At 41.1% G+C, this 14,675-nt stretch overlaps 1 protein-coding gene across 1 annotated transcript in view; it reads right to left on the bottom strand.

Annotated features, from left to right (window-relative positions):
* The window catches only part of SLC44A3 (solute carrier family 44 member 3), a 40,997-nt gene that overhangs the window by 13,228 nt on the left and 13,094 nt on the right, over nucleotides 1–14,675 (bottom strand). Inside the window, exons 10-12 of the mRNA XM_054211939.1 lie at nucleotides 8,934–9,099; nucleotides 3,675–3,831; nucleotides 1,055–1,138 (exon numbers count right to left, since the gene is read on the bottom strand). Coding sequence (XP_054067914.1) covers nucleotides 1,055–1,138; nucleotides 3,675–3,831; nucleotides 8,934–9,099 — 407 coding nt within the window. The remainder of the gene's footprint in view (nucleotides 1–1,054; nucleotides 1,139–3,674; nucleotides 3,832–8,933; nucleotides 9,100–14,675) is intronic.

A 14,675-nucleotide genomic window follows, 5' to 3' on the forward strand; every position in this document is an offset into this window, starting at 1 on the left:
CTCACCAAGTCCCTGACCATAAGATCTACCTAAAAAAAAACATGTAAGTCTGGAAAATTCATTGTCTAGAACCAGAGAATTCACTGCACGAGTATTTAATCTAGGCTGAACTAAGTAAGAAACTTTCTCTTCCTAGTTGTCCAAGATTAAGCTTAATTTATGCACCTACTTTAGAGGAGAAGTCAGACCCTTTATCAGCATTCTCTTGTTTACTTCACTACCGCCCTCCACCACGAGAACAAAGAAAGCAACAGTCAGAGAGTTCTGAATCAGCATGAACACCTGATTCCCTTTCACATTAAGAATACCACATCCACCAGTGATAACAAAAGGGGACTGACAAAGAGAAAAATTAACTATTTACAATGATGTATACAGAGCTGGAAAACACTTGGAGAAAAGCATCAGGACAGAAAAAGTAAAGTATCTGAAAAACTGCTGTATGTTAGAAATCATCCATTTCCAATAGAAACACTTTTGAAACAAAGCTGCTAACAAAACAAAGATGTCTTTCAAAGAAAGAGAATATGATATCATCTGGCGTTTTCATCATGGATCATATTCCCAGATATATTGATAATGGAAACCATCCAGGAGTTCAAGTTTCTGTGTTCAGGACTTTCTAGGTGGAAAATACTGTATCTAGTTTAATGACACATCTCCAGGTGGGTTTCTTACTTCTTCATTGCTTCCTTCCACCTGAACCCTCGGTATTTCAGTAGTCTGTCTGGCACAACTCAACAAAACGTTAAGTCTTCTTACCTTCAGAAATGGCAAACGGCCCCCTGAAAGGGCTATCTCATGCTCTAATTACTAACAAGTTTCCTAAAATCTTGCATCTGCCATGTTTGTCAATTCCCTGTTCCTTTGCAATAGGTTCCATCTACACTCGGAAGACTTTTTTGTTTGTTTAGTTTAGGTGGCCAGTGGCAGGGAACTTTGGCTTGCAGGCACTTGATGCGGCTTTGGTCGTGCTAAATGGAGGTGGCGCACACACGCGGTTTGGGGACTAGGTACGCAGGTGGCTGAGTGACGGAGGGATGACAGAGCGTACCTGGTTAAAGTATCTTAAGCAACTTTCCTGGCACCAAAACCAGCAGAAACAGCACTTGAACAGGCACTTTGCACATGCACTCTCCTGCAATAAAATGAAACGTTTGGTTACTGGACACAGAATTAGACTCAAACAAAACCGCTGTTTTAGAAAAACTTGCTCTACAGGTGACTGACTCTTCTAATAAAGCGTTCACTTAGGCAGCAGATATTTCCTTTTGGATTATAGGAACTGCTTTTAATTCAGACCCTTCAGTAATTAATGACTGACGAGCTGAGCATATTTTTTTTTCTTCCTGTGGATGGAAGATTCTTCTCTGGGAAAAGAAAATAAGTTCTGCAAATGGCTTTGTGAGCAAACAGCTGCTTGGAGAACAAACCAGGCAAGTCAGTAACCCTTACAGTACTGTGCCATCATCAGGGAGTACATTCACAGATTTTTAACTTTTTTGTTTATCAAATGACTGCAATCTGAAATGACTGGTACCCTAACGAACAAAAATAAAAGAATGGGCAGAAGGACTTACATGCACACGTGTGTGTACTGACTCAGAGCATACTTTTCATTTTTCAGGACAGGGGGAAAAGCATGTATTAGAACAGACCATTGATCTATATCAATTTCATACTAAAAACTGAGCAGAAAAGCTCAGAGTTTGTTCCCCCCCTCCACCCCCACCACATCACGAGCTCAGAACTGTTCATAATATAAAGATTTTACCAAGCAACAGAAGTAAAAGATATCTTGCTAGCCACAGTAGCCTTCCAAATTTAACTGGCTGTTTTTCCTCAGCAAAAGGAAATGCAGTTCAGTGATACTTGAGCCTTTTTAACCTTCTTTTGCCAGAGGTCAGAATGTTTTTGTTTTGTTTCGGAAAGCAGAGATCTCTCAGTCACTACATGAAAACTTCAGGTCGCCACAACTACCAATGTTCGTGTAGAAACCACGAACCTCCCAACTTTCTTCCAAAGACGTTCTTGGAAATATTCTAGGAATAATTCCTTTAAAAATGTAAACACACAAACAAAATGCAAAATCCTCACATCAGCGAAATACTTCAATCTTGCTGTGTAGTGCTGGAGAGATAGTTCACTAAAACTGTATTAATCTCAGTAACTACTGTTTATTAAAAACCAGAGCAAGGGACTTCAGCTGCAATCTCCTCTCTGATTCTGCTTGAAGGCTGCTGTGTAGTAAACATCTGTGAATTTACCTGCAAGCTTACAGATCCCTGGTTTTTCCTCCAGTTCACAGAAAACAGCAGCGTTTTTTCCAAGGGTGGCAAAGTCTGGGTGAGCTCTACAAGAACGCAGCATCACTTCTCCATCGTTTAGTACCACTACTCTGTCCCCCTGTGGAAAGAGCCTCAATGGAAAGGGGCCACAGCCTGTCCTTTCTTCCATGGGAAGGAGAAAGGTTACTTTTGGGGGGGGATCCTTCTGTGGACTGGGGACACGATCTGCCCTGAGCACTTTACAGCCTCTTTAAGGAGCAGTTGCAGCAATGGGTCATGTCACACCCTCAGCTGAATGCTTGGCAACTGGACCAAAGGGAGCTCGTAGCACACTGCTATATATACAAACAATCCTTTGCTAGTTCAATCTTCTACGGCTATTCAGATTTCAAAACTGGATACCCGACAAGTCCACTTACTCTGCTTCCTCTAGAGGCAGAAAATACTCCATCTTCTTTCTAGCACAACTCATTCCACCTATCATCTCTAAACAAAGACTTTCTTCAGTTGACCCGACTCACCAAGTTTTATAACCAAGGCTTTCATATGAAAGTGCCATAAACCCAGACACTTACATATCTTTCAAGTATCTTATTACAAGGGGCTTTTATTTAAGCATTCACAAACTATACCCCACACATGTGCTTCCTAGGTACCAGGGAAGGTCAATGTAAATACCCTGTCATAACTATACATAACATGCTTCAAGGCCAAGGTAAACTCTGGAGGAAAAGACCTACATTTAAAACCTTTGCCTAAATTGTCCTCTAAAATCAGAGCTGTGCAGTCGTGACAGCCCTCTCTCCTTGCCTAGGTGTCAGAACTAACTGCAATGGCAATTTCCAGAAGAAGATAATTGCAGAGATGCACGCAAGATAGACAGAAGGCAAGCAACAATCAAAACAGGCCAGCTATCTTTTTTATGTATCTTAAAAGATGGGGTTTGCATCCTACACAAATCTCTGGAATAGTTCTTGTTTCATACTTTCTTTCTATAAACTCATATTACAAGGCAAATGAAATCTTTTCTAGAAGATGCTTCATATGCAACAATAATGTTCTTACTTTTGATTTTTTAAAATTTATGATGCAAAAATTTTAAATAGAGCATTCTGCCAAATTTTTCTTTTATCCTTCATAAAAGCCTTTATATATAAACATTAAACAGAGGCTGCATTTAAATGCATTCTGCATTTAAAAATATCTGAGTTGAGAGAAAAAAAGGAAGCACATGGAAAAAGCTTTCTTAACGAAGAAAAGGGGATAAAATATAAAATCCATATCATATCACCCATTTTTAAGCAAGAAGCACATTTTTCAAATTTTTTTTCATGAATCTCGCCTTTTAACTACTATTTTTATAGTGTTACAGAAGTATATACCTACCTTTTGTCTTAGGATATTATAAAGGTACAAGAGAACAATCCTTGGTATTCTCAGTATTGCGATTAGAAAAGAGCCTTTTACAGCGGTTCCTAGATGATAGCAAAAAAGAACTGATATGGAAGACAGGACTGGGTGAGGTGGTGGGTTATTTTTATTTCTAGAAAGAAAAAGAAACAGTTTTAAAATGTTTTAGAAACTTATTTAAGAAGGTATACATTGTATCCTTTCAGTATTTGGAACTTTAAAGAATTAAGCTGGTATCTCCTTCCCCACTTGAATACCGGTTTTCCTACTGACTTCATCTGAATGTTTGCTTTAGTCCAATGGAGAGCATAAGTGATTCCTTCAAAATCTCTGTTATCTTTAAAAATTAATAGTTTGCACAAGAAACTGAAAAATAGAAAGGCCATGATAAGAGTGTGACTGGTTGGGGCTAAAAAAGCCGTACAAATATATTTTTAATAAATCCTCACTTCAACAAGGATTTAAATCATACACACTGTATCAAGGTAGGTATGACGGCATGCAAGAATCCTGAAGGTATCACTGCAGTTCATTCAAAACACTAAATACTTTGCAGCTGAGAAGTTGTATTTAAATATGTGAATATACCACATTATTTTAAATAGGAAATTCCAGCAAAGCAGTTGCTGCATTTATTATTTTTGGTCTTACAACTAGGGGAACGGCTTGGGGGACAGTGGAATTTTATACTGAATGAGGCAGGTTTGGGGTTTTTAAGTCATCAGGTTTCTGTGTTAGAAACACATACACTGCAATACAGATGAGTTATTCTATCCATATAGTACCATTGTTTCCTTTTCCCTTGTACACTACCTTGTATATGACAGTCTCAGTCAGATCTCAGAATATAAAAGATTAGGTTTATGCAAGTTAAATGTTAACCAAGGGTAAAAAATACAGAAAGGACAAAGTTTACTCTTGTGTTAATAATTTACTAGCTACTGAAGAGAAAAATGAAGAAGGGTTTTGATATTTTTAACAGGACTGATTAATGATCAGGAATGTCAAAATTTGAAGCTTAGATAAATTTCCACCCATTTGGATGCCTTTCCACACCTCCTTGTCCTAGCAAAGGAATTCTCACGAGAACAGAGTCTGACAAGGCTTCTTGCTTTGCATCCAAACAGATTACAAAAAAAGCAAAGATTTTTTCCTTATAATTCTGGCTCAGCGTAGGAAACATAGGAAAACGGGCAGCTAAGCACGACAAGAGGTGATGCTTGTGACTCTAAACAAGCTCAAGATTGGCTCTATCATCCACCTACACCCAGTTACCCCTAAGGATGAAGTTTCACCCAGCTTTGTACATTATATGGCTGCAATCCTGAAGTGAGTTTAGCAGAAGCACACAGTCCGCCACACGCATGAGGCTGTGCAGGCAGTTCCTGCCGGGCACTGAATTCCGTGCGTGTAGACTGCACCGCGTGCACACGAGTGTCAGCGAAGAACAGGAATCTGCCCGACGGAACTGGTTACAAGACTGAGTGGGGTCCCAGCTTGCTCTTCCTCTTTGGTACTCCCATTTTATGTTACCATGGGATTGTCTGATTTACATAGAACACTATTATTCCAGCCTGTGAACCTATACTCAATACTACATCATCTTTTAATAATTCCCTTTCTTCAGTGCTGCCAATTGTCTTTATTTTCTTATGAGCTCTGTGACACTCAATATCTTTCTTAACACTGAGCTCCTCAAATCAAACGATCACACATGCATCTCAGCTTTCATTTTAAAACCATTTTTTGTGTGAAGAAAAAAAAAAGTAATTGACACACCCAAAAGACATGGATGTTTGAAGGGGGGGGGAAGGGGAAGCAGCATTTCCTTAAAAGCCTGTCCGTCTTTTCAGAACTGTGCCTATAGTTTTTTTCAGTGCTGCCTCATCTGTTTCAATGACTGCCTAAGAAGAGATTTAGTGTAAAATACTTTAGAAGTGTTAAGGAATGAATCGTATATTCCTCAAGTAAATATGAATCTAAGTTTTTAAACACATACAATAAATGACAAGATTTGTAATAAAAGAGACATTATCAGACTAACAGAGAACACACAGGCTACTTCCAACCGCCCTTTTATCTGCTCTCAAAACCACAAGGGAAGATCCAACTACATACACGCTGATGGCTCTTTCACATGCCTCAGGTCATGTATGTACAAAGGGCAACGGATGCTCATACATATTGCAGATGTACTTGAAAAGGGAAGAGGAATCTTTTAAAAATTTGGCCCTAGTTCATCTCTCAATGACTTTGGTGCAAATCCATAAACCTGGATTTCTGACTTCCTGGGAGATGTACGTATTTCACCTCTGACTGAATCCATGGGAAGTTGTGGTGCTGAATACCTGAACACCTTAGCATCAGGTGGAAACCCCCAATCCTGCCAATGCTTATATACTTCCTTAATTTCAACCCTGTGCAGTGACATACATGCACTGGAGTTATTGCACAAGCTCAAACATGGACAGGACAGTGACACCTGTGACATGGGTCAAGTCACCATACCACCTTCCTTCAAGCCTAGAGAGGGGAAAAGCCTCATCTCACTGGAAAGGAAAATACGCACATAACGCCTAGACACACCAAGATGAAAATAAACCCTGATGTAAAACAGCAATAGCAACATAAGAAGTTTTTTTAAAAGACTGAGCCCTTTTCACAAGTCATGAAAGTAATCATTGAGCAAAAAAGTTCTTTTTATTTTATTAAAGAAACGGAATCTTTCATGTATTCATGTTTCATCTGAGATTAAAGAAGGCAAAAATCCATCTGCAGTGGTAGTACTACAGGTCAAACATATGCCACCTGTAAAGCTAATGCAGCTAAAATGACTGCCTGCCCTCCCCATCTGCAACTCCACCGTGGCTGCCGGCCGGGCAGCACATCGCTGCGTGTGCTGTGCAAGGAGATTTCCGCAGGGAAAGGCCGTGCCATTTCCTCCGGAGCGCTTCCAAGCCAAGAAGAAAGCCTCCCTGTGAGGTATCATAAACACTCGTGACGTGCCTTTATGATGCTGCCCCAGGGAATACATTAAAAACACACAGCAGAGGAGCTCAGAATTGCTGGAACAGCTTGAGATAACCCTTGCCCTGGATGGTGCGACTGCTCTTGCAGCCGAGCATCCTCTCCCCATTCCTGCGCTGCCCCGCGTCTCTGCAGAGCTGTGCCGACAGACTAACGGCCGGGGAGAGTGATCACCACCGCAGAAAAACTGCGTTTTCCCCTTCCAACACAGCCCACGTCACCTGGCAAGCAAGGGGAGGGCTCGACAGCAGAGGTACAAAATGATCTCAATACAACTGGGTGCAGGAACCTCCTGTGCTCTGCAGCCAGTTCCTGCAGCAGTAAAAAATAGCTGGGAAGCGGAAGGCCCTAACAGGGCAGTAAATGTCATCACAGCAGCTTCTACAGGTGCTTCCCTGCTCTGTGTGAAGAAGATATGGACAGTGTCTTTGCCTTGGAGACTTAGATGATTTATGGTACCAAAATGCACTGCAGCACGCAACAGCAGTAAGTCAGTGAAACTGCTTTTCTTTCCTGTGCTTTCTCAAGCAAGCCAATTTAAATGATCCCATACTGCCTCAGCATTCAGCTGCTAAAGCAGAATCAATTGCTAAAGCTTGAGGAACATAAATTTGCTCAGAAGAAAAGAGCAGCCCGTTACCCACCGAACCACAGCCACGCGAGTTACTTGTGTTTAGAGCTTCAATAGGAAAAAGGAGGTGACATAAGAAATGCAAGTTCCTCCCTTTTTAAGTCCGATCATGGCATGTAAAATAGTAGTGTGAGACTGTCTACAGATCTCAACCTTTGAAAAAGCAGCATTTTAGGTTTTGTCTGCACTTTTACTAGCAGGACGGCTGTTGGCTGCACAGAGAATCCGAGCAGAGACAGGCTCCTGACACATGTGTTAAACACTGCCCTGCCTTGGCCTTTTGGATGGGAAGGCAAAACGTTGCTGAAACCCTGGTGGGCGCTGGCTGTGAGCAGGTCTCCCAGCTTTGCTGCTTTGGCTGGAGCAGGGGTCCCTGCAAGCGGGGTCCCCGCTGCTGCCTCTGCGGGCAGAGGGGAGCAGAGCATTTGGAAACCTTGCAGCAGGAAGCCTTTCTATCGGCAACTGAAACATCCATTCCAGAGAGCATCGACAGAAACCTGCTACCTAGGTCCTGGAGAAGCCCAAAGCCACCCTTCTCAGCCGCCTGAGCCCGACGGTCCTGGGTGGCTGCAGCCAGTGCGCCAGGGTTCCCGGTCCCTCTCCCGCCCAGCTCCTCAACTCACTCTCAGGTCACCTTCCTCAAGGGCTAATTTTCCAACAAATGGAGATTATCACCATACTCTTCTAAAACAAAACAAAGAAACACCTTAAAATGCCAGGGTTTTTCACAGATCAGAAAATCCCATCACGGGGTGCAGAGGAACGGAGCAATGAGGGTGAGAGAGCGCAGAAAATGCTTATGAGAAAAAGTGTTTTCAGGATACTACTCTCTTCATCATCAAAAAACTCAACGATGTATTGTGAGATTTAAATCTTCCCCTGCAGTGACCGGATAGCACTGCTCCAGTGCATGAAACCAATATAATTTAATTTTGCATTATTGAAAGTCTAGAAACCAGTATAAATCATGAAAAGTAGAGATTTTTCCTCACTTCCTCAACATTTACATTTCAAGGCAATATACAATTCAAGAAAGTTTGTTTACACAACTCTAAATTCTTAACAGGGGTGTTAAAGCATTTACAGTCAACTGAAAATATCTGCACAGGATGAAAAAAAGAGTAGCAGCCTAAGGCAATTATGCAGCCAGAACAAATGGAAACCCAGAGCAGGGATGAACACTTAGGAAGAGCTGGAACTGGCCACGAATACATGAAATTACTGAGGAGCTCTATATGGCATCTCCTTTTGGAGCACATTCAGTCTCCTGGAAAAGGGTCAAATGCAGCCTGTGCCTTATGAACCACAATTTCACCAGAGTCAGCCGAGCTCTACTGGCTTGTACCAAGGCTCAATTTGGTCCGGTAACTCCAGGGGTAGGGGTGAGTCACGTTAATATCATACACATTGTAAATTCTTACTCAAAATCTTGCACCAAGCAACATTATTTTATATTAAATTGGACTCCAGGATACTGACACAAATTGCAGTCTCTCTGAGACTATTTTGCCTGGAGAAAGATTGACAGTAAATGCTGGAAAATCCCCCCAACTATACGGGGGCAATTCTGCACTCACCTGTTGAAGTAACAAGTAACCACTGCCCCCGCAATTGTCATCTGCTGACAGGCAAGAATGAATTCACTAGTCCAGATAAGGCCAACGAAATGATACCATGCCATGTAGGAAATTCCGGACAGAGCTCTGTATTCTACCTGTCCTCCTGAAGCAGTCTGCGCAGTACCTGGAGTTGGGATTACACCACTGTATTATTATAACGCACCAGACCAGAGAGAGGAGAAAAAAAAAAAAAAAAAAAAAAAGGACACATAAATGCTTCTGTACCCTTTTTCTTAACTTTCCTTCAATAAAATTATTAACAAAAATAATTCAGGTGCTACTCAGTTCTGTCCGTTCTAACATAGTCAGAGTGCCAAGCTTTTGTAATTCAAACAGAATTTTGAAAAATAAAATTTCACAAAAAGCAAAAGTTTGGGTTTAAATTGGGATTGAGACATATCTGCCAACAAAGTCAAGAGTTCATCTACAAAATAGTAAAGATTTATGAGAAAACATTACCGAAGATTTGAGTAATCAAATGTTTCAGAAGTAAAAGTATTTCTTAATTTTCTTAATTCAAATGTGAAAAAAATTCATAGTTATGAAATGCTTTAGATTTTTTTTATAAGAAGCAAAAGAGAAAGACTGCAGAAAAATATAAAAGATGCGTCACATACCACTGCAACAAAACAAAACAATTATTTTAATTACTATCACTAATTATAACTATGGCAAATAGTTTTCTGTTCTCTATACTTTGCAATCTTTGTGCAAAATGCAGGCACATAAAGCTGACATCTGTACGGCAGTATATGCTGCAGGGTTACTACTGTATTCAGGAACACTGACAAATTCACTTATTCAAGCTAAAAAGAAATTGCCTCTGCTTCTCTTAGTAACAAAGGATTTATTCCATATTCAATAGATGGCTTTTCACAAAAGGTGGGGGTAACTCAGTTAACTTAGCAATCAGACCTTTCCCTATGCAATTCTATTTACGCCACTTGACTCTGAAGTCTACTCAAAGGATAACGCCATCAGGACATTTATTCCTAGTGAAAAGTCTCTAGGTCCATAACCTGCTATTTTTTTAGTTTACCAAGCCTTAAGTCTATTAACCTTAAAGATAAACATGTTCACAGAATAAAACAATCTCTGGAGGTGAGCAGTTTCTTATTCTAACTCCATGAAAGAAATAACAAAGCGAGACATGGAACTGTCTATTACTGCTACAACGGCATTGTAACTTAAGCTTTACCACTCCACGGTCTCCCACAGGACGGCACATCACCTTCAAGTTCAAAACTACCACAGATACAAAGCTACCTATGAAATGCTTCACTTATTTCTGTCCTATTTTTCTATAGTCACAGAGTTCATACTCAACGGTAGCTAAAAGTAGAAACAATAAAGCTTTGCTCTCAGCAATACCATCGGGTCTAGACAAGCTTTGTAAGTCTTAAGAACCAAGGTCCGTTTTGTCTGTAAATTATGAAAAATATTCATCTTGATCATAGTAGCACTGCAAAATTATTTTAAAGTCCTTTGACAGGATCAAAAATCACTACATCGGTGCATAATTATTATACAGTTAGTTTAAATATGTATATGCATAAAATAAATTGAATTATTTTACTCCTATAACGTTAGCACTACAAGAAACTCATCCCTCTCAGACACTGAGAGAAGAGCTATTTGCTATTCAGAGGCAAGAAGAAACGAGTAAGTCTGTGAATAGATTTATAGCCTACAAACTAAGCATTCTTCCCAGAGCTAAATCAATCTTATTCTCAGCACTCTTGTAATCAAGAGCTGCATCCATCAACACAGCACAGCTGGCCTCAAGGAGGAGTGTGTAGGTTCTGTGTGTCAGACTTGTTCTTCAAGGCAGCCTTTGCTGAAGCGCAAACACAGACATATGTTCCAGCTATTTTATTTTCCGAAGGGAAATCTGAGCTAACCAGGCAAGCTCTTTGCAGTGCTGTACGGTTGGTCATTCACAGAAATACTGTTGCTTCCATTATATTCAAATGTATTTTAAGCCTGTGAAATGCAAGATACTCGATGGTGTGAAAAAGCTACTACTCAGATCTCCTCTGCCCTGGTTTTAAGACTGGATGCAACCTGCAAGTTTGGAGGCCCTGGATCGCCATTTTCTGCAGCACACACAACTAGCCAAATGTGATCATTAACCATCGCCTACAGCCCTTACTGAGGGAACTCGTGCAAATGACAGGTCAATGAGATACAAAAAGGCCTCCTACCTCCCCATTTTTATGGGGAGACATTATGCCATTTGGTAGCAGAATTAAGCACGTTTTCCCCCATACAATCCACCTGGACATTTCCCAAAAAAAAGGCACATTTCAGGCTTTGCTTCTGTAGTTTTTCATGAAGACTGACAAATGTATGTACGGTAAACTAATTCTCTTTGCTTTTTACCAGCCTACTGAAATAACCACCCGCAGTAACGCCCGTGATGGCTCGATGGCCGGCCTCACAGACGCGGATGTGCAGAGCGCTGTGCTCTGCTGCACAGAAACTAGGCACGTCCACCGGCGAGTTCACCATCGACCGTGTTGCTGTCTAGGTACAGTAAACTGGTTTTGTTACTTCCCAGAAATCTGTTCACCAATGTGAACACCTGTGTCTGATTCCCTGTCTTCTGGGCCTACTGTACATGCATAATTTTGTCAACAGAATTACATGCAATGCTATTTTTCATATTTCAGTCTTAGTAGCACAGATAAACTTTAAAGCTATGCTAGATACCCTGTTGAGAGAAGTGTATGTCATTTTCCTCCTCACTCCACTGTGGTCTCTCTGTTCATACAAGCTAAACTTTCTCAATAAAGCCTTGAAACATGGTTTATTTTGTTAACAGAATATTTTTCTCCAACCACATAATCACAAATCTGTCTGGTGTACTGTGCACTCTCAGTGATAACATCAAGAAGTCAGCAAAGAACTGTTGTCCTGACAGCTGAACCACCAAATCTGAAAACCTCTGATCAGTACAAACCCCGATCTGCTGCCAACACTTCAAAGAAGTGTTGTCAGCAATGCAAACGGGCACAAGTGCTTGTAGCAGAAATCAGAGGAGTTTCTCCGTCCGACTCCGCAGCCCAGTGGTGTCGGCGCAATGCAACGAGACACATTCAGCGTGCACAGGCAGGAGTGAATTAGCTGCATTTCGGCACTTTCCGATGCTCTTACTCGGCAACTGCTGCTGCAAGGTTTTGCTGATGCCTGGAGCAGCAGGCTGCTGTAAGGGACGAAAACTCCTGGGAAGTCTAGTTCAGCAGTTTCCGTATCGGAAACAAAGAACCACTGACCAGAGAATAGCGAGAGCCTGTTTATCAGTTCCTGTTAACATGAAAATATGATGTGCCCTTCCCACTGCTAAGTGAGGAAAGGTTCTGGCATCATACACTGAATCGCCGTCCTTCCTGCAACATAACTTATTGTGTTATTTTATTTAGATTTTTTTCCTTGCAGTGGTATTTACAGCTAAGCTAGCTGGCTGTAATTGGAATGTCAAGGACCCTGCAGGAAATACATTTTTATTGCTGGCTTTGCTGCTGCGCAGCTTTATGTGGCAGTTTTATTGCTCACTTGCCTGTAGGATGCACCTTCATTACACGAAAAATCTCACACCGCTTTCTCATCCCCCATTACTGTATTGATGCCGTGTGGACTTCACAGCTCCCGCACGCTGGGAAGCTGAACGACATGCTTTGCTGTGCCACAGCCACTTCAGTGCTGCAGTGAAACGCCGCACCAATTAGCAAACAATAAGACTCAATAACCCTCAGACATATCAGCTTTTCCAAAGCACAGCTGAATTCCATTCCTAGCCAGCTAATGGTTCTAACTGGTGCCACTGTTTGTGCTGTCTCAAGTCTCATGGAGTCTGGCATTTCTCCTAGTTTTCTAGGTCTGGAATTCACTCCACCTCCGCTGATCTTACAGATTCTGAATTACCAAGGTACTTAAGCAGGTGCCTACCTTAAAATGCATAAGCAGACCCACTGATTTTAATAGGATTATCCATGTGTTTCAAGTTAGTCATGTGCATAAGTACCTTTTCCAAGTGTGGGCTCTAGTCTTTTATAGCTCCCAAGAAATTAATCTTTTCTCAGAGTAACACTAACTTTTGGAGGGGATGTAAATAAGGTGTCTGTGTGGTCGCATAACGATCAGGTGCACCACAGCTGAAGCGAGGATCAAGTGCTCCAGAGCTGAAAGATGCGGAGATGCTATAAATGCTATATATAACTAGTGAAGATTCAAGGAAAATGTTAAGAACAGGTGCAGCACAGCAGCAAGCCAATTTCACTTGCCATCTCTCTGTGTTAGACAAAAAGACTAGTGTCTTTGCAAACATTTCAGTTATTCAGCTTTCTTGGTATATTTGCATTTAAAATACAGTCTGCATAGCCCCAGAAAATATATTTGTGAGAATAAAAAGCCAAAGTGTCAATACCAAGAAAACCTTCACCTGTATTTTACAAACTGAATCCTGGATACGCAACTAACTCTGTCATCGGAGAAAAACAAATTGCTCAAAGAGAGCACATCTTGGGAGATCTTCAGAGAAGTACTCTCGGCTGCTGCAAAAAGTCCCCAAAACTCAAAATCAAGAGAAATGTCTTCCATTTACAGGGACATTGTAGAAAACTAGTAGAAAATACAAAGCTGTTCCACCAATGCATTATTAACCATATGGTACTACATTTATTTATTTCAACAGGCTGTAAGTACTAGTCATCCTAGAACAGCAAAACAACCCCCAACGAGCTCCTGTACTCTGAGCTGCCTTAACAGGCAGCATTTCAGAGTACTTGGATTTGGGTTGAAAATTGGAAAGAAAACCTAAAGGAATACCCTCAATACCCAATCTAGCCTACTGTTCATTTGTCCCAGGTTTTGAACTACAAAACAAATCTGAGGCAGAGGATGGGTCTGGAAATCCAAACTACTATCATACCCCTTGCTGACTCCGACCTCCTGTGGCACCTCGACAAATCTCCTCATCCTGAGAGCAGGATAAAACAGTCCCTCACTACCTCCCCACAACACTAAAAGGCTAAAACTGCCTTTGTTGTCTTCGAACTCCTCTCGGGAGCAGTTACTCCGTAATCAGAGCAGCTGTAAACAACCGAGCGGCTTCAGAAGAAACTTTCTCCCACTACTTTATCGGCACCTAGCGGGCGCTGACGCTGCTGCAGGTCATTTACATGTTATTTACATAAACCCCTCAGCCCCTGGACTTGGTTAAGAACTCTGTTCACACCTGTTGGGTGACAACAGCCACCATTTAACGTAGAAAGCTTAACAAAAAGAATAATTACAAATACAAGTGATAAAATCAATAGAATCGAGTTTTAACCAGAAAAATAATCGAATACGTAGAGTGGCATTTTGCTATCTGCATTCACGCTTAGGCTGTAACTTAGAATTGGTTTGGATTTTATCTATCAAATGCACATTCTCTTCTAAATATTAACACGCTAAGTGTTAACAGAAAAATCTTACAAGGATTGACATCTCCACTAAAAATATTCCGGCAGAAGATCTCAGTCAAAACATATGTTTTATTGGATTCCTCATAGGAGCAATATATTGACAGTTAAGTGCCTGGAAATGACCTTCCCTTCTCATGCTAAATCTGCCAAAAGTCAATTCTTTCAAAACTGAGCACGTCCTAGAAACTTTAACATCTGTGCAGCAAGGTTATGCTGCCTTCTGTGCTGTACT

Source organism: Rissa tridactyla, chromosome 8, assembly GCF_028500815.1.
Source record: "Rissa tridactyla isolate bRisTri1 chromosome 8, bRisTri1.patW.cur.20221130, whole genome shotgun sequence".
In the NCBI taxonomy this organism is placed as follows: Eukaryota; Metazoa; Chordata; class Aves; order Charadriiformes; family Laridae; genus Rissa; species Rissa tridactyla.